This window comes from Camponotus vicinus, unplaced genomic scaffold, assembly GCF_025532165.1.
Source record: "Camponotus vicinus isolate PSW18456_S1 unplaced genomic scaffold, iyCamVici1.0 SCAF_14, whole genome shotgun sequence".
In the NCBI taxonomy this organism is placed as follows: Eukaryota; Metazoa; Arthropoda; class Insecta; order Hymenoptera; family Formicidae; genus Camponotus; species Camponotus vicinus.
This window is the reverse complement of record NW_028141950.1, coordinates 2,899,871-2,927,578: the sequence shown is the minus strand read 5'-3', so window position 1 is coordinate 2,927,578 and position 27,708 is coordinate 2,899,871. Positions and strand designations below refer to the sequence as shown.

The 27,708-nt window shown below is 31.6% G+C and overlaps 4 protein-coding genes across 18 annotated transcripts; 2 read left to right on the top strand and 2 right to left on the bottom strand.

The window, feature by feature from the left end:
• Positions 1-81: 81 nt before the first annotated feature.
• On the bottom strand, positions 82-8,574 carry LOC145965080 (uncharacterized). Of its 8 annotated transcripts, none has more exons than XM_083088384.1 (9): positions 7,461-8,574; positions 6,723-6,928; positions 6,241-6,609; positions 5,640-5,883; positions 1,786-3,311; positions 1,188-1,423; positions 922-985; positions 618-802; positions 82-545 (listed from the first exon to the last, which is right to left on the bottom strand). In XM_083088384.1, exons 5-9 carry the CDS (start codon positions 1,864-1,866, stop codon positions 413-415), a joined length of 699 nt encoding a protein of 232 aa, XP_082944510.1. In that variant the 5' UTR covers positions 1,867-3,311; positions 5,640-5,883; positions 6,241-6,609; positions 6,723-6,928; positions 7,461-8,574; the 3' UTR covers positions 82-412. The 8 variants fall into 8 exon arrangements, with proteins under 8 accessions (XP_082944510.1, XP_082944511.1, XP_082944512.1 ...); XM_083088385.1 differs by having other exon boundaries at positions 6,405-6,609; XM_083088386.1 differs by having other exon boundaries at positions 6,441-6,609.
• Positions 3,038-10,440, top strand: LOC145965083 (ras-like GTP-binding protein RhoL). Its single transcript, XM_083088393.1, has 6 exons — positions 3,038-3,240; positions 7,106-7,235; positions 7,477-7,591; positions 7,727-7,844; positions 8,184-8,431; positions 9,975-10,440. The coding sequence occupies exons 2-5, from the start codon at positions 7,117-7,119 to the stop codon at positions 8,384-8,386; spliced, it is 555 nt and encodes a 184-aa protein (XP_082944519.1). The 5' UTR covers positions 3,038-3,240; positions 7,106-7,116; the 3' UTR covers positions 8,387-8,431; positions 9,975-10,440.
• Mfe2 (peroxisomal multifunctional enzyme type 2) lies at positions 8,776-19,557 on the bottom strand. Of its 5 annotated transcripts, none has more exons than XM_083088353.1 (17): positions 19,443-19,557; positions 17,040-17,192; positions 16,563-16,700; positions 15,554-15,706; positions 15,204-15,476; positions 14,883-14,999; positions 14,337-14,467; positions 13,390-13,452; positions 13,247-13,307; positions 13,008-13,171; positions 12,740-12,863; positions 12,360-12,535; positions 11,423-11,599; positions 10,083-10,200; positions 9,460-9,657; positions 9,227-9,324; positions 8,776-9,141 (listed from the first exon to the last, which is right to left on the bottom strand). In XM_083088353.1, exons 2-17 carry the CDS (start codon positions 17,095-17,097, stop codon positions 9,022-9,024), a joined length of 2,169 nt encoding a protein of 722 aa, XP_082944479.1. In that variant the 5' UTR covers positions 17,098-17,192; positions 19,443-19,557; the 3' UTR covers positions 8,776-9,021. The 5 variants fall into 5 exon arrangements, with proteins under 5 accessions (XP_082944479.1, XP_082944477.1, XP_082944478.1 ...); XM_083088351.1 differs by lacking the exon at positions 19,443-19,557 and adding an exon at positions 18,531-18,930; XM_083088352.1 differs by lacking the exon at positions 19,443-19,557 and adding an exon at positions 17,384-17,505.
• On the top strand, positions 19,220-27,599 carry Med26 (mediator complex subunit 26). 4 transcript variants are annotated; one of them, XM_083088363.1, is made up of 5 exons: positions 19,220-19,966; positions 20,531-20,636; positions 20,930-21,004; positions 21,717-21,989; positions 22,825-27,599. In XM_083088363.1, exons 3-5 carry the CDS (start codon positions 20,939-20,941, stop codon positions 24,088-24,090), a joined length of 1,605 nt encoding a protein of 534 aa, XP_082944489.1. In that variant the 5' UTR covers positions 19,220-19,966; positions 20,531-20,636; positions 20,930-20,938; the 3' UTR covers positions 24,091-27,599. The 4 variants fall into 4 exon arrangements, with proteins under 4 accessions (XP_082944489.1, XP_082944486.1, XP_082944487.1 ...); XM_083088360.1 differs by lacking the exon at positions 20,531-20,636 and having other exon boundaries at positions 19,220-19,479; XM_083088361.1 differs by lacking the exon at positions 20,531-20,636.
• The last annotated feature ends 109 nt before the right edge of the window (positions 27,600-27,708 follow it).

Below are 27,708 nucleotides of genomic sequence, written 5' to 3'. Positions count from 1 at the left end.
TTACAAGAAGAGATGAACGAGATGTAAGATTCTCTGCGCACGCGATAGCGGCAACCAAATTTCGTTACAAGCGCGAATAAGGGATTTAAACATAAATTATTACACGAGAAAAGTATATGGTATCGATATTTTTAATTGTGAAATCAACAAGTTACATCAAGATACATATATGTATTAATTTGTGAATTTATACTTTGAAAAATTAAACTCTGAAGAGGAAATCATTGATATATAATGTACTTTATAAAATAGTACAGTATATCAATTATCCGTTATCATAAATTACATAAATTACATATTATTTAATTTTATCTGATACAACAATTTAATTTTTATATTCTTTTAAAATTTTTTAATTCATTTTTATGAAAAGAAGAGAATAAGAGTTTTGTTTCATTAAATCATAAATATTTTAAAACAAATTCGTCTTTCCCTTCATCTTATATTCGTTGACTGCAATTTGGCACTGTTTTAGCTTCCTCTGTGTCTTGTTTAACGTATCTTCCATAGATCTAACATCGTGTATTAGCTTACCATTGTTCAGCCTAAATTAATAAAAATTGCAATAAGTTTTAATAATCTTATAGAAATAAATCTTATGTATATTTTCTTTTTACTTGATATTAGAAATTATGCTATCAAGATTCGGTAAGTCGCCAACATCCACATTAGCTTCAATACAATTCATACCGCATTTTTCTTTCATATCATCCACTTCTTGCTTTAAAATTGTAAGTTCGTTGAGAACTTTTTTGCACTCTTTTTGATGATCTTCGATATCCTTCGTCAAGACATCTTTCGACTTAAAAATAAAGAAAGAATTCATGTAATTTATTTACAAATGACACATGTATAAAACAAATATAAATCAGCTGATTTAAAGCAGCAAAATTTATAAAAGTTCTTTGTTAAGAAACATACGTATTCCGTTATCCACTGAGAAAAGTTATTCGCATAACTTCCTGTTTTCGATAGGAAATCGCTCCTGGAATAAAATAATTATTTAAAATAATTTTCTTTATACAGTTTTCATTTTTAGCTTACCTAATTTTTTTCTATTAGTAACAAATGAAACAATATTTGAGATGAATATGTGATTAATATTGAAAAAAAAAAAATATATATATATATATAAAATTTAAAATATAATCTATTATATCTGCATTTATATTTTTGTAAAATTTTACCATTGTTTACGCAATGTATTCGTCCTCGCACTTTCGAAATCTTTCAATTCCTGCTTCTTTACGGCATGAATCTTCGTAGCCGCCGATATCTTTGCATCAATATTGGACACGTTTTGCTCCAACTTGTCCAAATTCGCTTCAATGCTGTGATTACTCTCGACCAAATTTGATAAATGCTTCTTCAAGTACTGTACCTTTTTATCGGATTTTTTAACCGATTCTCTTAATATTAAAAGCTGAAACATCGTTTTTTTCTTTTTTTACATTTATACATGCTGTATATACATTTTACTCGCATTTTTGAGAAATTCGGAATGTTTCAAATGCAAGTTTAGAGCTTATAATACAATATGTGAGAAGAGATATATAACATTCTCACGTAACTTTTTCTAACATGAATGATCATACATAGCGTGCACTATCTCGAGAAGCGATCTTGCAGCATCTTGTTTTGCACTTTATCTTGTTATGAATCTAAAATTGAAACAAGTTAGCTGAGAAGGCCAAGCGAAAAATAACAAAATCGCTTCGTCGAGAGTATAATTGTAAGCTGTCGTTGGTATACGAAATATTACTGTTCATTTATTCACATATTCACCTGTTTAATGTCAGAAGTAATCATGTCTGATTGCGAGATTCCGACATTCGCAAGACCGATCTCGTTATTTGCAGGTTCCATTTCTCGTTTCTACCGATAATAAGTAACGCGACTTATATGATACCTTTTGCCGAATTGACAAAATAACTCTTTTGATTATACAAGAAGGGAAATTAACTAAATCACGAAGACCGATATATCGGTAATCGAGTACGCCTTTTTTTATAAAGTTGTGATATAGAAATTAGGAAAAATTGAGTCCAGCTACCGCAACAAGATGAATTCGAAGCGATGAAACTTTGTGTAACTATGTTTTTCGAATATATTCGATAGTTTTTAAGAATCGATTAAATTTCAAATTGACCAATCGCGACGCGATCCGCGAGTTGCGCGTAAAGCCCGCGATTTTTTGAAAAACTCTAGAAATTTAGTATACTTCACATACTGTAAAATATTATGAATGATTTGAATATAAAGTAAAATATATTATCTTGTTATTATGCACGATAATTTATTAATTTTATTGCGAAAATTTATTAATTTTTTTAGCAATAAAAGTAATCGATTCCTACGAGTTAATAATAAAATTGCGAAACATATTTGTTATAAAGTTATCGCATGTATTTTTAACATCGAAATTCTGCATCGTGATTATTGTGCCAAACTCGTCAAACAATCGACGGCAGCATTAAATCAAAACACAATGTCAATCAAGGTACTTCAACTGCTATTTGCGTCATTCTAAAGTATTATATGCAAGACTACACGTTGTATTCAATATGGATATTTGCTCTTTTTATTCAATATTAATGTACCTTTTTTTAAGAGTGAATATTAATGTACCTTTTTTTTAAGAGTAGATATCAAAAAAATGAGCGTACTTGCGATCAACTGATGTGATTATGTTTGCATCCAAGATATATGTGCAATTTTATTATTAACTCGTAGGAATCGATTACTTTTAGGATACATAAAATTATAAATACTATTGTTTTAAATTTTGTTGCAAATTATAGATCGGACTTAACTTTTAATTATACGCATCTAATTTGCAAATATAATACAGTTGGAAACGACAAATTTTTAAATTCGTTTCTTTTCGATATTAATTGTATTAAATTTCTAAATTAAAAAAGATAATTCAATATCTGATTTTGATACGCGCAACAATGTTTCAATCTACGTTTCATTCCACGTCAGCTGATTTTTCCTATGACGGCGACTGTCACAGGCGTTAATCGTGCGCGTTTCTGCAGTCTTTGGCAGTCCTCGAACGGCCGTTGCGACGTGCGTATGCGTGGCACGCGTCATCCATTCTCTCCCTTTACTCTTCGGTATTGTTCAAGTATTGTGGATGTGTGTGCGCGAGGTACGTACTGTATCTCCGAAGTAGTGCGAAATGTTTTCAGTGTCGCCGATTAACGCATATTTTCCTCACGTATGACGTACCTCACGGTGAGTAATTCGTTCATATTTCGTGACGAAAAAGCGATGGAATTTATTTCGCAAGAATATCGTTTAATTATCTAAAATAAATATGATTAATGTAGAAATGAATTGTCAGTAATAGAATTACTGAAAAAAATTGACAGTTAATAAATTAAATTTTAACAAACTATAATTATATATTAAGTCGCGACACAAAAATTATGAGCATTCTTAAGAGTATCCAAATACGTTTCATACATTCTTTAAAAATTCTTTTTTCCTCTTCAAACGCGTTTATTAAATTCTCTCATAGAAATCTATGAAATCTATGAAATTGGGAAGTTACAATTAAAATGATATAATAAAAATTATACAATTATATGTATGTTTTATAAATTTTACTTCAATTCATTATGAATTATATTATATCTCATTTCTTATTTATTAATTATATGTCTATTTTTATTATATACATATATATAATTTTTATTATATATTAATGTGTTCGGAATTCTATTTATACTTGTGATTTTTATCATTTCTTATGTCTTATCTTCGATAAATTATACCCTAGGCAATTATTTCCTTTGCATATTGACCTTCCTTTATATATTGACTTAATGACAAATGTAGATAATACTAATAGAAATTGATTACGGTAATATTAACGATAATACAAAAAAGGAGCAGATTACCTTAAAATTCCAATACTAATTAATTGTAACTAAATAATATAATAAGAAGTTTTAAAAATATATTACAAGTTTTGCGTGAAGATATGATTAGATCGTTTTTTTCTTTTGTATATATATATATATATATATATATATATATATATATATATATATAATCTGTTCTTTATAATTATCTTATCTCTTTATCATGTCTTGACGAGTCTCAGAATTTTATCATCGATTCGATGTACAATCTTACGCGCGCGCAAATTACATACTGCGATGATATCACATAAATATAAGTAACGGAAGAATCGAGAAAAATAAATGTGTCAAATACATTTAATCTGCCATTTCATCGTCATTGAGCGAAAACCTAACGCTATAATATTCTTTTTTTTATTAATCGTTTCCTTTATATATATTTGAAATGTTCGTTCACTCGCATGGCTTGCGTGACATTAGAATTTAGACATTTCTAAGATAATCTCTCTCTCGCTGCGAGTTAATTTACACATATTCTAATTTAAAAAAAATACAGATATGACTGTATTAAAGAATATTTTTTATATTAGATTAAGTTTTCGTTTCATATTTTATCTTTGACATATAATGTAGTTAAAATATCCAGAATTAAATAAATAATAAATTAAATCATATGTAAAGGAGATCTGTAAGATACCAAATTGATTTTATTATATTATAATTTTTATATTTGCTTTTTTTCTATTATCTTGCATTTATTTATCTGGCATTCTATCATTTATATATGTCAACGTCGGATAATTTTTCCAAAAATCTTTCTTTTAATACAAAAACATCTAATATATAATTTTTAATTTGCTGTGTTGTGTAATTTTACAGAATATTACATAAATACATCTTGTACAGGATTTTTTTCTGTAAACCTTAATAGAAAAAGAATTCTCAGAATCTTGTGTGAAACAGGACCACCAACTGATAAATAACCGCGTACTGACTACTCTATATCCTGTTACATGAAGGATGTAGCAATCACATTGATTACACGCTTTTTACACCCGCTTTTGTTCAAAGCATTTCTTTAAAAGATTTTTATCTTGAATTTTTCATCTTGAGAAAAAGGACTACGCTGATTTTATGACAAATTTTCCTATTTTTCTCTATATTTCTATTTCTTGTCATTAAAATCGATTGTTAATATTTAAGAGATCTATTATTAAATTATTTATATATTTTTACGGATGATCTGCTTTCAATTATTGATTCTGCTTTCATAATTTGCAATTGTTCGGGTTCGTTAATTAGCCTTCACATTGCTGAGAAGAATGCGTGAATGATTTTATGCGCATTCTTTTATCGAGTTTTATCTCTCTATCAATATTTTCCCCTTCACGTAAATTTGTGCTGGTTTAAGGCCATGTAATTTGCGCACACGCATCGATGTTTACATGTGAACCGCTTCGTTAGGTTCATTACGCAGTCGATCGATCGTGCGTGTTATTTAAGTTCAACACATGTGTGTAACGAAAGATAGATAAGATCAGGGAATATTAACATCATGATTTCCTTCACATGTACTGATTTTCATTCTTATAGTTTCACAGGATAATATATTAATGATTGACAAGAGCATGAACAATTTACTTAATCAAATTATCGAATTAATAAAGATGATTATATATGTTATACATTAATATTTGCAATATTCTACTTTCTTCCTATAGTAAATAAAAATTTAAAACATATTTACGCAAAGAGAAAGGAGCGTACCTGTAGAAAAAATGAGAAAGAGAGAGAAAAGTGAGTTTTCTCGTTCTTCAGTCTCGACATGCGAATTGAAATTGTCACAAGAGTATATTGACCCCGGTGTCATCGGGGCGGGTCGTAACACAAATTAGGAAACATGACTCCAGTTTGCACGCGTGTTTTAATTAAGCAATTGCTACATCCCATAGCGTGATGAGTCAGTCGGGGCAGTTACCTTCGTTTTCGCTGATATTTCGACGATCGTAATCTAAAAAGTTACTCTGATTTATTATACATTATAAAAGCTATCGTTTGATTATGTTATAATTAAATTTTATTGAAATAGATCTAATTTGCAGAATATTGATAATTTTGAAGTGATATAATAGGATATATTATATATAATGGGATATACATAGAATAAAAAAAATATTTAAAATCTGTTTCAATTCAGTAATTGCTATTGATAGAATAGCAATTAATAATAAAGAAAATATTCATATATAATAATAATAATCGAATAAAATATCAGGGAATTATTTTTGCAAATATAATAAAAAGCTCATATTCGACATTAATATAAAATGAGATTAAAAATTCCTCAGCTAGCACAAAATATATCTACCCAACTAGAATACAGGTAAATATATTCATATGAATAGTCTTAATGTGTTGGTTTTATTGCAAAGTCATAATTTAGGCGAATGTATTCGTATATGAACCGCGATAATGATTATCGCGACATATTATCAATTTATCATCGTTTCTATTCAGGCAGATCATTGTAACCGGAGAACTCGACCGGACAGCGTGATGATAATGTACTCGATAAGAAATGCTAGCAGCAAGTTCCGTTAACCCCGGTGTATGAAGAACCCTTGCGAATAAATGTATCTTCCTTCAGGCAAATGAATTGATCGTGATACAGATAGAGCATCCGTGTATCCATTGTAGAAATTGAAACACGCAATGCTTTCCTCCAAGAATCACGTTTCTAAATTAAAACCATACATGGAATGTTATATTTTTAACTCTAAATTTTGTTTATATCACACACATTACTAAATTATTTATACAAATAAACGATAAAAATAGATTTACTCATACATGGACAATCTGCGTAGTAAAATCGTTGATATTAAAAGAGGAATGAAACGGTCGTCTCATTTCATTGATATGCGATACGGCGTGTGTAACGATAGTCGTGGTGCCACACAATGACTGATGAATGCACCCGCGTTATCTTTTTTTCACAGCTTAAAAAATATGAATTACACCTTCGAATTTCCGGAGAACAGAAGATCGAAATGGAGCTTTAACAAAAAAAAAAAAAAAAAAAAGAAATGAAGTTTTTACTTTACATGCGTTTTTTTAAGAGATGTGAGAAAGAGAAATACGGATATCAAGTTGCTACGTCAAGATAGCAAAACATATAACTTAGTAACTTATAAATGATAAATTTTTGAACAAATCGTGTTTTTACTTTGTAGAGAAAACGAAGATGGTGTCTCGAAATAGGCCGATTAAAATTACGACCGTCGGTGATGGCATGGTCGGAAAAACATGCATGCTTATCACGTATACGATGAAGGAATTCCCAACGGAATATGTACCTACCGTGTAAGTATTGTACCATATAACGTCATAGTTTATAGCAACAGTTTTTGTGCTCTCTAACAGAATATCCTATAGATCTATATTTATTTTTATACACGCTTTCTTTCTTCACGTTGTGTATTGAAAATGTAATAGATTCTTTAACATATTCGGTTAATTTCATAATCTCTCTTTCTCTAAACATCAGTCGATTTATATCTTGCTTAAAATTTAAGTAATTTAATGTACCTGGATTTTTTTGCAGTTTCGATAACTACGTCGATAACATATGTGTGGGTGGACAACAATTTGAAATGACATTATGGGATACAGCTGGCCAAGAAGATTACGAGCGACTTAGGCCATTATCGTATCCAAATGTACGTGATAATTCAAGTGTTTTCAATGTTTTCAATTCAAGAAGATTAGTCTTTTGATAAATTTGATATTCTCAAAAAATTCTTTCTTCGAATGTATTGATGCACGTACATTCGTGTAATTCTTCTCTTTTGCAGACTGACTGTTTCTTGATCTGTTTTTCCATAAGCGCTCGTAGTTCTTTCGAAAATGTAGCGAGTAAATGGCATCCAGAACTCAAAGCGCACTGTCCCAATGTGCCGATTATACTCGTGGGTAAGTACATACACATAAAATAAAAGATTCTGCATGATATTATAAATCTTTCACTATAGTCTTTCAAATGTTCTCTCTCTCTCTCTATTAAAGATTTAAACATATATATATATATATATATATATATATATATATATATATATATATATATGTTTAAATCTTTAATATTAAATCATAATATTAAATTTTTTAATCTTTATTATTATTACAAGATATATAAGAATATAAGTATAAATACTTATGTTCTTATATATCCTTCGTGCATATCACCTCACATAATAAACAAATTTATCTATATTAAAAGTTCACAAACAACCATTAACATTATTTTCTTATTAGGTACCAAGTCAGATCTCAGGAATCAAGAAACTATGGATATTGTCAATTCGCGAGACTGTAACAAAATGAGAAAAAAGATCAGGGCAATTAAATATGTCGAATGTTCCGCCATAAAGCAGGAAGGTCTCGAGGAAGTTTTTGTGGAAGCTATTAAAGCTGTACTGAAAAAACCTCGATCGAGAAAACTCTGCTGCATCCTTTGAAATGTCAAGCACTGAAATTAATGTAATTAGTTTCGAATTTTAGAGGTATAGTTATTAAGATATTAAACCAAAGATTTTCTCCACCTCTTCCTTTCATGTCTTTCCTATACATTTCATATATTCCTACTCTTTCTTGAAACACATTATTTTCTTTTTGTGTATAGACAAGGATTCTCTTGTATTGTGTAAAATATATATATATATATATATATATATATATATATATATATATATATATAATTGTGTAAAATATATATATATATAATTTATATATATATATATATATATATATATATATATATATATATAAATTTAATTCTTTTTACTTAGCAAATGGAAAATATTTTATAAACTTCATATAAACTGTTACAAATATTTATCAGCATATCTTTCAATTGAATAAATTTATTATAAATGTATTACAATATATAATAGATGTAAAAAATCAAAAAGTGAATAGATAGAGATTTCTCCAAAATATAACAAATTCTTTATAAAAGTTTCTTATATTATAACAAACAATAACAATATACAAGAATTGTATATTACTGAATTATATTTCCCTACCCCATAAAGAATACCTCCAGCCACATTTTACATGTTTTTGTTTAAAACTATAGTAATAGTATGAAAAGTCACAGCTTTGCTTTGTTAGTTTCCATAAGAGTCTTCAATTTTTGTGTAAGCATAATGTTTCCAGTTATTTTTAATTTTCCACGCATAAATGCTAATTGTGGATTTAATTTACCTAATGCCTATAACATACAATCATTACTGTTAGTAAAAAGAAAAGAAAAAAAAGAATTACATTATATTTCTGTTATCATACAGCTAACTTACAATTTCAATCATATCTGTATCTTCTACAGTAAGTGTTGCATCTGCTTTTCCAGATTTAGGTTTTCCTTTATGCACTTCTGCATTTTTTAAATCAAGAGCTATGACAAGAGTTATTTATATAGATAATTAATATTAATTATCTCTATTATTGCTAATACCATAATTAAAAAGATATTGAACGTAAATATGACACCTTTGTCTAAATCTGATTAAAAACTTTTGAAATTACTTACTCCATTCGGATACTAGTTTCCCACCGACAGTAATATTATATAAAAAGACTGCGTTCACTTTTTTAGCTTCATTCGGATTTAATTTCACTTGTTCGCCGATAGTTGTAAATATGGCATCACTCTGCACATTTTCTTTTCCAGAACATGGATTTGCTCGAGGTATTTCCGTTTTAACATCTAACAGATCAATGTAAGCGCCTGAAAAATAAAATATTATCTGTTTTTATTATCTACTCTACTTTTCTAAAAATAATAAAAGTTATTCAAATAATAGAAAAAGAATATTTTACATATATTATAATTTTAATTCTAATATGTCTGATTATATATAAATGAATTTGAAGATAGTGTTACAATTTTCTATTAAACTTTGAAATCTTTCAAAACATTTAGAATGATGTATTTCAAAATAAGTATATCATTTCCTATCATTTTATAATATAATATTTTCAATTTTATAATTTTCATTGTATAATATAGTATTTTAAATATAGAAATGCTATATTTTTTTACAGACAGAAAAACAATTACACAATTTACAATGTATACGTATGTGATGAGATGTGTATATTTATAACATAAAAAAACATACAATTTTATAAATTTTATGGAAAATGATTAACCTGTTATAACCGGTACATTGGTCTCGACGAGAGATGTTTGGAAGTGTATTCTGTTACCGTTACGCCACATATCAGTGCGTAAAGTCTGGCCTGGCAAAACTGGCTTTGCAAATCTCACCTAGAATTATAATATATTATGTAATTGGAAATATTCATCCAAAGATATTTATTCAAAATTCAAGATTCTATTCACAAGATATTATGTTAAAATATGTTAAAATCTCATATATATAAATTAAAATACATAAAATGATATAACAACTAATTATCGCATTTAAGAATACTGTTATAACAAATAATATATACAATTGCGCAAATTCCATGTAAGCGAAATAAATAAATACATATATTGTAATTATATCCGTTATATATTAAACAAACATATTTAATTATTCAAAATCAATAATAGCTCAATATCATACATATAATTATTAGAACAAAGAAATATCGTTTTACTTTTGCAAAAAAGTTAGAATAATTTTTCTAAGTCTCCTACATATAATTTTTTACATACTTTAATTAAAATATTTTGTGCTTCTCTTTTTTCTTCTTTTCTTTAATTATCTACAATTGATACTGACTTTACATTAATAAACAGCGCAATTAAACAAGTCCTTCATCATATATGTGCTTAATACTGAGTGCCACATCACACTTCACTTATCTATAACGCTCGTTATCGCAATATTGTTATCTCTTGTGTAAATATCGAGGTCGCATTTTGTGTATATTATTATGAGATAATAAGATGTAAATTAATACAATATAATAAGCTCTTATGAATAAAATTTATTTTAATGCCAAGCTTTTATGTGTAGGAAAGTTTGGAAATAATTTTATTATATATATATATATATATATATATATATATATATATATATATATATAATCTTGTTTTTTAACTTTCATAAAAGTAATTAATTGTTGTTAAGTTTCATATCGTTTAGAATAGCAAAATTACATATACAGATGATATTTTTGTTTCTATTCTAAAAATTTGTCTTAACATAAATAATATTTTCTTCTAAACTATTTAAGTTTGAATTTTAAATTTTCTTCATAAAATAATCTTAAAATAAAAGTACAGAATATTTCTATATAAGTAGCTGGAACAATTTTATTTTTTTAAATTATTAAATTTCAAGTTTGCAACACATGTTGCATGTGCGTTGTTATTTAAAACATCCAAAAAAAAAATTTCTCTTCTCCATTTGCATTATCAAAATATCTGGTTCGTTTTATTGTATCTCAAACTATAAAACTTATTATGAAATACTTTACTATAAATATTATTTTATAAATATTTTATAAATATTTTCTCTTTAATGAAAAACACATACCTTAATGGCTTTGAATAAATATGGATCTCCGGCAGCATAAGTTTGAAGAACATGACGGGTAGAGAATCCCAATGAACACAATCCGTGTAATATTGGTCTTTTGAAACCTGCCATCATCGCCACATTAGCGTCCATATGTAGAGGATTGTAATCTCCGCTCAATCTGTACAAAGCAGCCTGAAAAAGCAATAAATATCATCATACATTTATGTGCAATATCAATTGTAGATAATTAAGTGAAAGAAAGAGAAAAATAAAAATAAAATATCTTTTACCATAAAAAATAAATAAATAAGTTAAATAATTTGAAATTTGACTCAAATAATTAGAAATTAAATCGAAATTAGCAAATAAGAGTCACATAAAAAGCGAACGTTTCGGATCATCTTTGATCCTTTTTCAGCGCGATGTTAACAATATATATATTACAAATTATTATGATATTAAATTGTAAAAATTGTTCCACTCTCGACGCGTAGATGACGTTTCCAATAGTTCTTGAAGAATGATCCGAAACGTTCGCTTTTTATTAATATAATTATTTTTATTTTTAAATAAACGAATAATCAGAAAGAAAGAAGTTGCTTCTCTGCACACCAACTATCGCGCTATAACTCTCATTTGCCAGTTTCGATTTAATTTCTCTAAATAAATAAGTATTATTATATATTTATATTATTATTGTGTACCTCAATTTAATATACATAGACATTTGAAATAAGATTACATTTAAATATTTCAGTGATATTTTAACATGCAAAAAAATTTGGAATAATATTATTCAATCTTAACGAGACATATATGTAATAATGATAAGTCTAAAATTTTAATTTTCAAGATCATGTTTTTTTAATGTATTTTTTAAAATATTGTTTAAAAAAAATTCTAATTTGTATGCAAAAATATATTTACATAACATATCTCTATTTTTTTATACCTGGTCAACGTTAGTCTGCTGTATAACTGTTACATCCGGTTTTCGACCAGGAGGATCAACAGTCGAAATGGCATGAGTCGATGTCCGTTTTCCTTGAAAACCACCTGCTCCGATGATGTATATCGATATCTGTCCAGTTGATAGCTTCTCCTCATTTGCTACATTGTAGGTGTCATCTAAAAGAATACAAAATATATATTTAATGTAGATTAAAAACATGCATTATTACAAATATTTCGCACAATATACATACATATATATTTAAATATTTTTATATTAATGATATTAATATTACAATTGTATTATAAATTATCTGTTAGTCTATTATATCTGTTAATATCATAGGAAAGTTTCACACACTGATAACAAAATTTACTTACGTTGAATTATGACAACAGCACCTTTTCCTTTGTCCAAGATATCCTGAACCTTGAAGCGCGTCTCTACTGTAGCTTCTGTAGGCAACTGTTTACAAACTTCTAGATATTGCTCGCCATGAAGTATCTGCAAATATAGCATAAAACAATATCTTAAATAAACATGCAAATTTAAAAACTAAAACCAAATGAAACTATAACTAAATTAATATACTAAATATAAACATTAAAATACTGAAAATAAGTAAATAAAATATCAATCTAATCATACTCGTGTTGGATCAACTTGTATATTTGGCAGAGCGTCCTGCAGTATAGAGGAGGACATGCATCCTATAGGTGCGTAGGAGACGTAAAAAGTAGGCAAAACGGCGAATTCGTCAGCATTCTCATACAAATAACGGATATTGCTTGGTTCCTGAACTGTAGCTCCGACTGAAATATAAAATCTGATAAGTTTATATATAAGTGAAATGGATCTATATTATACATTTGGTCTGCTTAATATACCTCCGAGTGCGTATAATATAACATCACGGTAGTTGTAATTACTCCTCAGGACATGATCTGTCTGTAGGCAACAGGAATAATATAAATTAAAAAACATGTATAATTAACAAAAGAAAAAAAAAGATTTATAGAGCATAGCTTACTTTATTTGAAGAAGTTTCATTTTTCAAGTTTTCGATAAGACCAAAAAATTCTCCTGTTACTTCCTAAAAAGATTGCTAAGATTGTAAGAAAATATCAAATCAAGTATATATATATAGGGTGTATCAAAATTCGCGGATGCGGAATGCACAGCGTGATAGTTCGTGTCAAAAGAAACAACTTTTCCCTTTGGCAAAATTGCATCTAAATATTACTTTTTTAATGAGAACAACTTTAAGCTAACGAATAAGTGCTTTAGATTACGCATGAATCAGGAGCGGCGCGCGCACAACTTGCGCAGTGTTTGAGCATATACGTTATTTTATTATTTTGCTAAAGGTTTCATCAGAATGCATGATGATTAAGTATTTCTTAAATATCTATTAAATAGTTATTTCCAAAACAATTTATTCAATGAAAAAACATTTTCCATTTGATATCATCAAAGTAAAATAAGTAGATTAGATAACATGTAAATAATTTTGATCCACACATATTAGATTTAGAAGACCAGTTCTATTGTATAGCAAATATAATAGCAATCATCACATCAAAAATGGTCCAACTATACAAGAAAATCTTATTCGTAAAGCAAATATGTGTATACAAATAGAAAGTCTGCATTTCGAATGTATGCTTTAAAACATTTATTGATCCATTTTAAAGCCAAAAAAATTCTTAGAACGTTGGAATAATAATGGATCATAATTGAATCAAAATTATGAACATTATCTAATCTACTTACTATCTTTTATTTTCAGTCATTGCTTCAGTGATGACAATCAAATGGAAAATGTTCTTTCATTAAGTAAATTGTTTTGAAAATAGCTATTTAATAGATATTTAATAAATATTTAATTATCATGCATAGTTTCTGAGTAAACTATAATGCTGTGCATTCCGCATCCGCGTATTCTGGTACACCCTGATATAAAAAAAACTCTTTTACCTGGATCGAATCGAATCGCTTTGCCGATGTCATATCGATTACTTTGGACCAATTTTCTTGTACATTTTCTGGTGTAACACTAGCTGATAAATTTTGCCGCAAGACACATCCTGAAGAACGGACTAAGTGACCTATAAATTCGATAATTTTTTATATCTAATTCTACAATATTTCTTTCAATTTGATATAAAAATGTAATATTTTGAAACTTAGAAAGAAACTGAAATAAATGTATTTGAAATAAAAACTGAAGTAAAAATATTTGAAATAAAAACTTATTTCAAATACTTTAACTATAAAAGACTTGAAAATCGATTATTCATGAAAAAAATTTTACTTGTCTTTACTGCAAAAGTTAATACCTAAGAAACTACAAAAAATATGACGCTTATTATCAATTATTTTTCAATATTTTAAAAAATTTATGATTTAACTAATTATTGCTCTTTTAAATTAATAAATAAAGTTTCTTTAAATACAATAATCTCTGTTAAAATAAATTGATTAGAGATATAAAATTTAACAATTAACAATTAAACAACTCACATTTGCCAGCCCAACCTAATGCTGCTTCAATTATCGAACCGTTTTCTATACAATTCTCATGGCACAACCAAAAAACAACTGGTGCTATCAATTCAGGCTTCAATTGATCATGAAAATCTGCGAAATGTTAAATAGTTTTTCTATTTTACTTTGATGTTTAGCAAAGTATTCAGTGTTATTGAAAAATCGTAATAACTTCTTCTTAATAAAGTGATATTATTTATTTCACTCGTCAATGTATGTATTGAAATTGATAAAAAAGACTTAGAGAATATTCAAATAAAGTGACACAAGAATATATAAAAAAAGCCAATAACTCACCTGGTGGAAGCAAATCTTCCGTTAAACGTGAGCCAGCCGTAGGCACTATTACATTAGTGTAAATATTCTTTTTTGCACCTTCAATGGCCAATGTATTGGCTAATCCTACAAGACCCAATTTCGCCGAGCTGTAATTAGTTTGTCCAAAGTTCCCGTACAGACCGCTGTTGCTCGAAGTTAAAATTATACGGCCATACTTCTGTTTAATAAAATACGGCCACGCTGCTTGCGTTGTTTTCATAGAACCTTTAAGATGGACATTGTGTATCGCATCTGAAAACAAATAAATATACATAAATTTACACAATTACATAATGCATAAGAGATATATCGTATTTTTTCTTGCATACCCCATTGTGCTTCCGTCATCTTCATGAATGATACATCCCCTAGAATACCGGCGTTATTAACAACGACATCGATGCGACCGAATGTTTCGATTGCCGTCTTAATAATTTTTGCACCATTCAGCACAGAATCGTAATTTGCGACAGCTTTCCCTCCTAAAGAATTATTGTTTTTACTTATCCTGTTGTTATTTTTAATAGTACAAAATTAAGTAAGAGTTAGTTATATGTAAAATGTTATAAAAAAATATCAAATATTATCTAAGGAAGATTATTCTTTAAACAAAGAGAATCATAATTTTATAAAAATATAAAATTTATACATTTATTTAGGTAATTTTTTAGAATATTAAATTTTTTAAATTCTTTCAAGTAAATCAACAAACTTTGTATCTGTTTACTAAAATAGCTTAATTACATAATAATATTAAATAGATGATACATGTGCAAATTTCTTTGTTAATTCATAGATTAGAATTATTTCAATATTGAGCATATGAAATTTATGCATAAGATAATTTATGGATAAATAATTATTAGAACTGACTTTATTTTTATAAGTATTAAATATACATGAAATTTTTAAATACTGGACACATGAATAAATCTTAATTTCATTACACCTTATGTCTTTAATATTTCTTTATTTTGTTAATAAAATAAATCTTTGCAGATTTTTTACTGAATACTTGTAATATTCAGTAAATTAATGAAATTCTAAAAAATCTATGAGCTTCCTTTATGCATTGCAAATATTTATTGAGGTTAATTTTAAGAAAATAAATAAATATTAAAGACATGAGGTGTTAATGAAATTAAGATTTATTCATGTACCCGGTATTTAAGAATTCCATTAAAGTCTATTAAATCCAACAAAGAGAGTTAGGAATTTTAATATTTTTATAAAAATTTTGTACTGAGAACCATGAGAAAATTATACTATAAGTTCATATATTATTAATAATTTGATTTAAGCAAGATGTAATTGATATAATTAATTCATCAGACTAACCATTTTGCCGAATCTCTTGAACTACAGCATCTGCGCTTGCGGTGCTACTTCCATCTCCATGTCTGTTGCTTCCTAAATCGTTCACAACTACACTGGCTCCTCTGGATGCAAACAATAATGCATAAGCTCGTCCCAATCCTAAAATATTAATTATATTAATTTCAATATATGGACATGCAATGCAACATAGTATGCACACACAAATGTCAATGTATATCAAACAATTCACATTACTTTCATATTCAGAATTATTTTTCTTGAAAATTATGCAAATAATTAGAAAGCATTTATATTTCTATTTGTTTCTTCATAAGAATTTTCTCTTCTTATTATGAATTTTTTTTCTTATCCTAGATAGATTTATAGAGTATAAAAATTAGTAAAATAGAATCAAAGATGAATAAAATTTAATTTTACATATAGTGTCAAACGGAGGGAAATTTTTGGAGAATAGATTTAAAAAATAAAAAAATTTACCTGCGCCTGCTCCAGTTACTACAACTACTCGACCATCGTAGCGCAGCTGTTCCGGCATTTTTGACGTTTAAATGAAGTGATATTCACTATAAAATTTGGCAGCTGATAAGAAACTTCAGCTCAAGTTCGAGGTTTTTAAATGACTGCTCCCTTCTAAAAAAAAATGATATTCATAATGAGAAGGCAGAATTGACATCACTTGTGTTCAAAGTTCATCTTATGTTAATTTTAATGGCCGCATTCAGCAGACTCAACAGCTGGGCAACATTATTAAATTTTCCGATGCAGTTCGACGCTGATTGGTCGGATCTAAAAGTAGAAACCAATTATGTTCGATTACTTACTTCGCGGTTGAGTCCGCTGAATGGGCCAATGTAATATCATCTATTAATTTCATATTCATAACACAACTATCACATTCATTCCATACGTCAGTTATAGATAAGATAGGTATGCTGCATCTCTCAAATTTCAGATGACATTCTGCGCTTTTATCCACGCTGTATATACATTCGAGAAGAGATTGAAACATCTTTTTTCAGAATTTTGGAAACACGCCAAAATCGCGAAACATGAAGAAAAATATCCCCATGATTCTGGACGTGTTCCAGGGACTTTTAGCTAGTAATATATTTTTCCCGCATCCAGTGATGTCACCCTAGATAATCGAGCCAAAAACTCCCTAAACTGTCATTCCATCTAGAAACACTACGCATGCGCACTGGTGCATTTCACTCTGAGATACTTTCGCGTAGAACGTCTCGCGTCTAGATATTCGTGCATCATGACTGAAGAAAAAAAAGAATGCAAAATGCTACATAACGAGAACGATAAAAATGGATAATTTCCCTCACGAGATTGTCGATCACACACTGACTCGCAAATGTTCCTGCCGAATACTTTGCTGAATTGCTGTAATTTTTGTAATTCTTTCGTCGGGTTGCCATGGCACGCAATCGATCTCCTGATATATGTCGGACATCTTACTTCTACGCCTATGTATGACCGGTAGTCTGATCGTAATAGATAAGAGTTGCGAGGCAGGAAAGAGGGAACTTCCGATATATGTATAGGGTGATATACCTCGATTTGCGTCAATGTTATCCGTAGGAAAAGAAGAATGTGGGTCGAGTAAAAGTTGTATCGAGGAGAAGATACCTCTTGGTTGATCTTCGATAATTCTCGAAAAAATGGATCACTTTACGATGGCAGAAAATATCTCGTAGAGTATCTAATCTTCGATGACCTCGACATTTTTACGCATATAACGAGGGAGACTAGAAAAATCACATAAGAGAAAATCATACGATTCTACCTAAAACGATAAGAAACCATCCGTAAAGATAATTTACGTGCTCCAAAAAAAGAGCGCTCCCATTTGGAACAATGCCGACTATAACGCGTCAACACCATACGAATTTGTTGCTCGACCCATTTTCCTCTACGATAATATTGATGCAAATCAAGGTGCTGTAATTCCAAGTACCTTACCCTATATATCGGTCGGCTCATCGGCGTGAACACTGATGGGCACTGTAATCTCGGAGGCATACATTACGCTCTCTCGTGACATACGATATACGATGAGTCATCACTCTTCGTCTGCCATTTAAAACGTAGGTGAAAAAAAAATCGTTAAACAGAATTAACCGATTATTTACACCTGTACTTAGCGCTTTAGATTTAGACGCTAAATAACAGATCGATAATGGATCTTATTTACCCGACGCGATAATCTGTCGTATTTGACGCAAGTGCGAGGCCGACCGTCGAATTTAACGCTGAAATTTAGCGGGACGAGATCGAGATTTTCGGTTCGGTAATTTCGTTGAAATTCGTTGCCGCCTCGTGATACGCCACGACCAACGCAACGGATCCCTGCCATTCGTGCGTCGCCTCACGTCGAGCAGCGCGAGCAGCGCCAAGCGCACGTCGAGCGCGAACCGACGCGAACACAGCCGAGAGCGCTAATGGGCGAGGTGAGAGGGGAGCGCGTTTCGGTTGCGAAGTTCGGCTAACGAGAGCGGGGCGAGGGGCGCGGAGAAACGTGGGCGCGGGGAGCGAGGGGGGGGCCGACTCGGCCGCGCTCGGCCGTCCTCGGCCGGCCACGAGCGTCCCCAGATGGCGCTTCGGCCGTCGCGACGGGGTGGGGGTAGGGACGATGCATGGGCCGCGACTAGGAGGCACTCGGGAGGCAGGGAGGGCATGCGAACGACGGTGGAGCGCACAGTTCGGTAGTCGCCATTTGCGAGTTCCCTCGTGTCTCTCGCGCATTCGCGACACTCCGTTGAATACTCGCGTGGAGCCTGGACTCCAATCCTCCGTTTAACATTAATATAATATACCCCCGTCGTGGGCTCCCATGCGCGATACCCCGATGCAGAGATATTGCAGCGAGCTCACCGAAAAATTGTTGAAATCACTTGACAAGGAATACAATGTAAGTAAGGCGGAGTGTGGTGTGTCGCGGCGAGATGCACCGCGCCGTCTCCGTGTCCGTACGCGCAAACGGCTATCGGGCCACTCTCGATCCCCCGTGCGCGGTCTTGCTGCTGCCTGTACCAGTGACGTGCGCGAGTGCCCGCTACGTGCCCATGTGTGCGTGTGGTAGCGTGGCGGCCGCGACGGCCGCGCGTGTATGAGTGCCGCCGCTGCCGCCGCCGCCGCCGCGGCCGCGGCCACAGCTGCGGCCGTCCTCGTCGCCGTCACCGTCGTCTTCCTCCTCGTCGTTGTCGTTGCGCTGCCGCGCGCGTATATATGACGGATACGGACGATAATCCGCCCGTTACGTATGACACCCTCCGCCCCCCGTCTCTTCCTCCGCTCGCTCCCCCGTTCGCTCGCACACTTGCTCGCGCGCCGCCGAGTGTACGTGCAGGTGGAGAAAGCGAGAGAGCGAGAGGGTGAGGAAAAGGACACTAGAGAATGTACGTAACGTATGTGAGACCCGCGCGTTCTCAATTACCTGGGTACATAACCTCAATGTCCAGGCGATGCGATCGCCTCGGTGAACCCTCCCTCGCGAACGTTCCTCGTAAACGTATTCTCGATGGTGCGTTGTACGTTTTTTTTTCCTCGTATGTCGCGGAGATTGTACGAATCGCGCAAAGTCTGTCCGTCGCGTTGGCCGTTAATTCGTTCCTTCGAGATGGACTTTCGCGTATCCGCTTTTCGATCGTCTCGATTTCCTGAAATACATATGACATTCTTGGCGAGGAGCGATTTGTCGCTTCCATCGACGACGATCGAGACGTGGTGCGGTCTCCGTCCGGAAATTTTCCTCCCCTGCTTTCCATTCCTCGACGGAGACAGCCATGCTGCTCACGGGACTGTCCAAGTTTCGTCCGCGTTTTACGTTTTTCGTGACGTACACGTGTACAGAACGTTTTCGCGCTGGTCCGTGCACTTTGAAAGTGTTCATTCTGATAATCCTCGAAACGTTCGCTGCAAGAAACTTTATTTCTGTCGTAAAACATCGTTGCCCAGCGCAGATTTGCTGTTTGATAAACCGTGACGCAATCTTCTTGCGATCAGAAATTTTGATTAAATCGTCGATTGAATTTCTTGACAAACATCTACTATTCTGCAAAAATCTATGTATGTTATTTTGCAAGAGACAAAAAACATATACATATCTATATACACATACATACATACATACTACACACACACACACACACACACACATATATATATATATATATATATATATATATATATATATATATATATATACACACATGTAACATATACGTATATATGTAAAACTTTTTTTTAAAATTTTCTAAAATATGCATCCCTTCTATACCGAAATTTAATCTTTAATTTTCATACGTTTGTAATTGAAATAAACGTATGTTAAAAATATTAATTACACATCTCCATTCCAGGTCGTCGATATGCGAACTGTTGTGGATGTCATTACGGCATTGGAAAAGACGACAATCACTAAAGAAGTGTTGGAGGTAATAATTTAATTAGTTGTATGTAGTTTCTCATAATGTATTGTGCAGTGTATAATTATCAACTATATAAAAACATTTTTTTCATTTCATTTTATATATTCATTATTTTAATTTATATATTTTTATACCATAAATATATATGAAAATATGAGTACAACTACATAAATATGATGTAACAAAAATATTTGTAAAAAATAGAAAGTTTATTATTATGATATTATTATTTTAATCCAATGAAAAATGATACTGCTAATACGTATTAAATGCTAGATATTTTTTTATAATGCATAATATTTAGGACAATTAAATTCCAAACATTGATACATAAACAAATTTGTGCAATTTTTTTCCAAATTTATTGATATAATTATAATAAATAAAATCTTTAAAAAGAATTTGAGTATTAAATATAATTATATAATTAACCATAATATATCGATAAAAATATTGTCCACTTTTGCAATAATCAATTATAAATTACTATAAAATATTTTTATAATGAAATAGATGAGATATTTAAGTGATTAAACAAATTATGTATTTTTTTTATAATAATAATAATTATTATATATATCTTTAAACTATCAAGTTTATTTAATTTAATCCTACCCTTATAATAGCAAATTTCTGCTAAATAGTAATATTGGAAGAGCAGTAATACTATAATGATGATGTAACAATAATTAAACTAAAGGATGAAAATTTTTGATAGATTACAAGGCTTGGAAAACACATCAATGAGCTTCGTCGAAAGACAAGCAATGAAACCTTGGCCAAGCGTGCAAAGGATTTGGTACGACACTGGCGAGACATGGTTTTACCATCGGTGCATTCTACACCACAGCCCACCCTGGCTGATACTGCACCGCCAGCTCTCAATGGTGCAAAGGAAGTAGCCTTGAGGAACTTCAAGCCACAGAGTCCTGCGTTACGAGGACTACTTAAGCCTCACAGTCCTTTATTAAAAGATGCCACTCCTCTCAGAGTGAGTTTTTTTCTTTTTTTACAATAAAACTATATTTATACAATTTTTTGCTTTTTTGCTTTAAATGTTATGTTGGATAATAGATCATTTGATATATCATATATGTATATGTATATATATATATATATATATATATATATATATATAGACTTTCAATATCAATATGCTTGTAAATATTTACAAATTATTGACATATGTACTTGTATAAAATTAATAATTTATTAGTTAATGTAGAATTGTATTATTTGTTTATTATGAAATGATATTAATTTTGTACAAGTACATATACAAGGTGTAACAAAAAAGGTTGGGGCACTGGATTATCTCGAAAAGTATGAGTTTTACAAAAAAAATGTTTCATATAAAAGTTGTAGGGCTTGAAATGATCTATTTACTGATCTTATCAGTTCAAACTGATAAGATCAGATAAGATAAGATAAAATTTTATCAGTTCAAACTGATAAGATCAGTAAATAGATCATTTACAACTTTTATCTGAAACATTTTTTTGTACAACTCATATTTTTCGAGATAATCCGGTGTCCCGATCTTTTTGTTACACCCTGTATATACACACACATATGTAACATTCATGAGAATTTTGTATAATTTATATTTATGAAAAAGTACTTTAATTTCAATATTTAATTTTGCTAATCCCACGTAAAGATTTTGTAAGATATTAATAAATTATTTTAGGTTTTTAACAAAATAATATACATATATAGTATTTACAATTGACTAAGTTGATTTGTCATAAATATAAAATATATACTCCTTATATCCAAGTGAAAAACTATTGATTGTAGTAAATATGACGAATTTATAATTATAGGTACTCAGTCCGGCGCTATCCATGAACAGCGATCATTCGCGATCTCCCAACGCATCAACAAATAGCAAACAGTCAATTACACCGACCAGCAATCACAGGATAAGTTCCTGCTCGAGGAATCCCTCGCCAGTGCTCAGTTCCTCGAGCCAGAATCACACAATAGAAGCAGTACCGCGTACACACAGTTCTAATAAACGGTTACGGAAAGAGGAAAGCGGTAAGGAGCAACATCAATGCTATCAATCGCCACATGGAATTGAGCCGATGGTAGAGCAAGTCCCTGCCAAAAATCAACGGCTCAATGGCGAGAATATAAGTGGTAATTTAAATTCGCAAGTGCCTAGCCCCACGCTGAAGGAACGAATCTCCTCCTCTTTTACGGAGACCGATTCTCTCGAGGTAACGGACGACAATCCAGGTCCGAAGAAACGCGGCCGAAAAAAGGGCAGTAAGTCGGCGAAGCGACAACCGTTCCTTGAGGACAGCGTGAAAAAGAAGCTGGCCAGTATCTCGAGGACTCCAAAGTTGAAGACCACGCAGGAGATAGTGGCTCAGCTGCAAGCGGGTCGAAGCAACTGTAGCCCCGGTAATACGAATGCCCTACCTAGTCAAAGCGTCGTGGAACCACCTAATACGGAGGACGTTCTGCGAAGCAGCAGCAACGATCAAGTGTCTAAATATTGTTCGAGCCAAAATCTTCACAGAAGTCTTGCCTCCTCGGAAACGTCATTCACTGGTAAAACGCAGGCGACACGATTAGCAGAAAACTGGCCCGAGGCATGCCAGGACCGATTGCGCGAAGACGACAAATCTACAGGCATCGATCAGTCATCGACGTGTCGGTCCCCGTCGCATCGAGATCTCACGGTCGAAGAGATACTGGCCAAGTTACCGCCCTTAGATCCCAGTTCGATAGACTGGGGTGAAGATGAAGAACAGAACTATATCGAATGTTCGCCACCACCACGGAATGCTACCGCCGAAGATCTTGAAAGGTTACATACGCAAAGTATCGAAGGACTTAATGGCAACTTTCAGCCGAGGCTGTCATCAACGACCGCTTGTCGTTCCGATGGTGACGAGCACTCGAACGCCAGGGACGAAGAAAATAAAGTGTCGTCCGGACTATCGAACGTGGATAGCGTAAAAAGTGTGCATAACAACCAGACTGATAGTGCGGAATTTCGGGAGTGGCATCAGATGCTGGCAAGGCCCAGTTACCAGGGCGAGATCCTCAACATAATGCCTTATGTTATTATCGATTAGTGATTTTATCATCGTATTCTCTATTATTATTCTTCCCCTGAAAAAAAAGAATTGTGAAGAGAATTTACAGATGATTAAAAACGGCCGATCGGTCGAAAAATCAATCGGTCGGTTGATTTATTAAAATTAACAATTTCTATAATTGCGGTTTTTGAGATTGTGCTGTTTATTTCTATTCACGCCGAAGCGTCTATACCGCCATTCTTCCCCTGTCATTATCATTCCCCCGTTGTTATATAGTTATTATCTCGCTGATCGAACATGTGCAACCGCGCGCGGCGAGTGGCCATTCTTCGTATCGTCATCATCGTTATCAACATCAAAACGTCATTATTATTATATATTAATATATTAATATTAATATTATAATTAATATAATATTAATATTATTTTTATCATTTTTAATATTATTATTGTTATTAATACTATATTATGCCAATTATTATTACTATTTCTGCTTCTATTCCTCCTCTCTTAGTTTCATAATTTTTATTATCACTATCATTTTCATTATCTTCATTATTGATATCATTATCCTAACAAACAAGAAATTCAGAGACCACTATATGAAAAAAACAAAATCAGTGCTGAATTATAAATATCAGAGCAAAAACACTTGTGCAATTGACTTTATAATTGCACTGTATGGGATGAATTGTTGGATATGTGAGATATAAATTATGTAGATATGAAATAGTTGATATCGCGAAATGACAGCGCTGCTTATTATTATTATTATTATTATTATTATTATTATTATACGATAATAATAATAATATTTTTACACAATAATAAAATAGAAATATCGACATTGCTCGACTTTTCATCTTTGAGTACCAATAGTATAATAATATGGCAATGGCTCGCTTTTCACGTATTTTGTGATAATTTTGAGGAAGAACAGAAAGCGTTAAATGACGTGCGTTTTGTGTCCTACACGCGAAAAAATTGGTTTATAATCTTTTTTTTTCATTGCATGCTGTATAAAGTTTATATTTCAAACAATTAATCTTAAATTCGAGGAAGAGAAATGGGAGATAAAAAAATGAATGCAAGCATTACTTTTGAAAAGTGGGAAGACATGCAAGTAACACATATAACACAGAATGCATATATTAAATCAGATTTACTGTCAGTTTTAAATTATTTTTGAAGTATTTTACAAGACTGTGCATGGACTCTGTCGCGCGAATGTAGAGAGCAACTCGACTTCTTCGAGCTAAGTTAGGTACAACGGTGCCTTAATTGAGCAAAAAAGAAAGATATATTTGTCTAATCGTGTCATAGAGATTTTCTACTCAAAATTTTTTCTTATCATTTCTTGCGCAATTTACAATAAATGTATTTAAAATCACATAGACAATCGCGTGACAATTACGATGCGATATGTAATTTCTTTGTAAGTGCAATATCGAACAAAATTCAAGTTTAATAATATACAAGATGTGTCCAAAACGTTGCAGAGAGCTGAGTGAATTAAACAAAATAAAGAAGAATTATAAAGAAATATCGAAAAAGATATGTGTCTGGCTTGTCTCCCTCGAAGTGATTCCTATCGAGCTCAATGTTATGATAAGACATCTAGTCCAATAATTGAGAACGTTGTTTTGTAGAGTTGCGTTCAATACATTTGTTAAGATTACTTGCTCTGGGCAAAAACAATAAGTTGTTTAATTCAGCCAATCCTCTCATCCTCGTCGTCCTTCAAAACTCGAATTTCTTTTTATCCTGGAATTGAAATTATAATCGTTAGTAGGAAGAAATTTAAAATTATTAATCTTTTTTTAAAGAGTATAATAAATGAAAACTCTGACAGAAACAAGAACTTGAAATATTTCAAACAACAGATGTAATCATATCAATACCATATAAGTTATCCATCGTTCAAACCTATATTTGAAGGGCTTTGAAAGTGGCAAGAGAGAGAGAGAGAGAGAGAGAGAGAAAGCTACAAATTTCTTTTAACTTTATTTCATGATAATCCATTCAGTCTCTTCAGAAACTTTTTCGACGTCTCTTGTATATTTTATGCGAAATAAATCAATTAAATACTCTCATTCATCAAAATATCACGTTCATTATTCCGCGATATAATTTTTTTTGTCGTTTCCCTGAAAATTTAAAGAGATTTTAATGTTATTATATCCTATGCGTGTGCGATATAAAATTGTAAAAAGTTATAAGATTTGTCTATGCGCTTTTGTATCATTTTTTTTAAGGAATTATTTTCTAATTATTTATTCCAATCATTTTTTAAATTCTTTAAATTCGCAAAAGAGTTCTAGCGTTTATGACTAAATTATGCCTCGAAACGTTAAACAATTGTAATGTTGACATTCAGATTTTTATTGATGCATTGTACTCTATCATTGCTTCACGTTTAAAAAAAAAGAAAATAATGCAATTGCGGAAACGTTCCGTTTTCGAAATTGCTTCGCGTGACTAATACTTTACTCATGCCGCACGCGTGTTGTATGTAAATACATACTCGCATCTCTCTTCAGAATATCCCAAAATTAAAGAAAAAAAAAATGAATATACATGGTAATTTTATTATTGAAAAAATTTGGAGTCGCTTTCTCTCAGAATATTGGAGGTACTAACAGTTGTCAAGTTAATAAAAATGCACGGCTTTTCAGAAATCAAGGTGCAAATATAAATGAGAGAAATATTATTCTTCGTTTAGACTTTATCTCAAAAATATTTTAATTTAAGGTTTTCTTAATAAAATATCAACTGATGAAAATTTGTCTATTTTTTTGTAAATTTTCGAATGTTCATGCATGTAAATTAATTAAATGTCTCTAAACATGACAAGACAAGACAAGACACTGACAAGATAAACATGACGAGACAAATTGATATTTTAAACGCAAATGTCTCTATTTATAATTTATTTATACAATGTTTAAACTGTGCTTATGTAAATTAAGTTTATTGCACGGCGATTAGCTCGCATGTTAATCGCAATGTTGTTTAATGCATTTGACGTACGCCAGCTGTTTACTACGATTTGTTTGTGGTTCGTTCGACTTTTATCTTTATTTCAAGCTTTAAAAGAATAAAAGAAGAAAGCAAAAAAGGAACATTTTAATGTAAAGAAATAGAATTTTTATCGCAAATTTCTCAAGAGAAAATAAAAATTAAGTGACACAAGAATAAAAATCCATAATCAAGTATATGATCAGTCGCGCGTTTTATATTCATCGGAATAATTGTCCTTTAAACGAATTGTCCCTTTCGTTGCGTAGTGTCACCAAGTCTGTCGCCAAGAATCTATATCAATCGAGGTCGCGCGGAACAATTCGGGGTCGTTTCGATGATACATATGTTACGAAGCACGCGCTACTTTCAATAATTCTGTCGGTCGCTTTGATCTTTTGTCATTTCTTCTTCTCGAGGGAGAAAGAGAAAAGGAGGACTCCGAGACTCTTCCCTCCTTCCCCCTTCGAAATCTTAGCGCCTCGCACGGATGTCTTCCGAACTGTCTCCGCTCGCGCCTCGTTGAAACCCGTCCATAAAAAGTTCGGGAGTCTCGGCCGCGAGATCTCGGACTCTCGAGGCTGCCCGAGGCTCACCGAGGGAAGGGAGGGAAGGGGGGGGGGAATCTCAGCCTTG

What these genes read in the sequence shown, in the direction of transcription:
- LOC145965083 (XM_083088393.1), top strand. Translation starts at nt 7,117, where the DNA reads ATGGTGTCTCGAAATAGGCCGATTAAAATTACGACCGTCGGTGATGGC. An exon ending in ACGGAATATGTACCTACCGT is followed by an intron (nt 7,236 to 7,476) that starts GTAAGTATTGTA and finishes ATTTTTTTGCAG; the next exon opens with TTTCGATAACTACGTCGATA. An exon ending in TGTGCCGATTATACTCGTGG is followed by an intron (nt 7,845 to 8,183) that starts GTAAGTACATAC and finishes TTTTCTTATTAG; the next exon opens with GTACCAAGTCAGATCTCAGG.
- LOC145965080 (XM_083088384.1), bottom strand. Translation starts at nt 1,866, where the DNA reads ATGGAACCTGCAAATAACGAGATCGGTCTTGCGAATGTCGGAATCTCG. An exon ending in CTCAGTGGATAACGGAATAC is followed by an intron (nt 803 to 921) that starts GTATGTTTCTTA and finishes TTTATTTTTAAG; the next exon opens with TCGAAAGATGTCTTGACGAA. An exon ending in AGCATAATTTCTAATATCAA is followed by an intron (nt 546 to 617) that starts GTAAAAAGAAAA and finishes TTATTAATTTAG; the next exon opens with GCTGAACAATGGTAAGCTAA.
- Mfe2 (XM_083088353.1), bottom strand. Translation starts at nt 17,097, where the DNA reads ATGCCGGAACAGCTGCGCTACGATGGTCGAGTAGTTGTAGTAACTGGA. An exon ending in AGTAACTGGAGCAGGCGCAG is followed by an intron (nt 16,701 to 17,039) that starts GTAAATTTTTTT and finishes TTAATATTTTAG; the next exon opens with GATTGGGACGAGCTTATGCA. An exon ending in ATTTATTCAAAGCCATTAAG is followed by an intron (nt 10,201 to 11,422) that starts GTATGTGTTTTT and finishes TTATAATTCTAG; the next exon opens with GTGAGATTTGCAAAGCCAGT.
- Med26 (XM_083088360.1), top strand. Translation starts at nt 19,402, where the DNA reads ATGCGCGATACCCCGATGCAGAGATATTGCAGCGAGCTCACCGAAAAA. An exon ending in CACTTGACAAGGAATACAAT is followed by an intron (nt 19,480 to 20,929) that starts GTAAGTAAGGCG and finishes TCTCCATTCCAG; the next exon opens with GTCGTCGATATGCGAACTGT. An exon ending in TCACTAAAGAAGTGTTGGAG is followed by an intron (nt 21,005 to 21,716) that starts GTAATAATTTAA and finishes AATTTTTGATAG; the next exon opens with ATTACAAGGCTTGGAAAACA.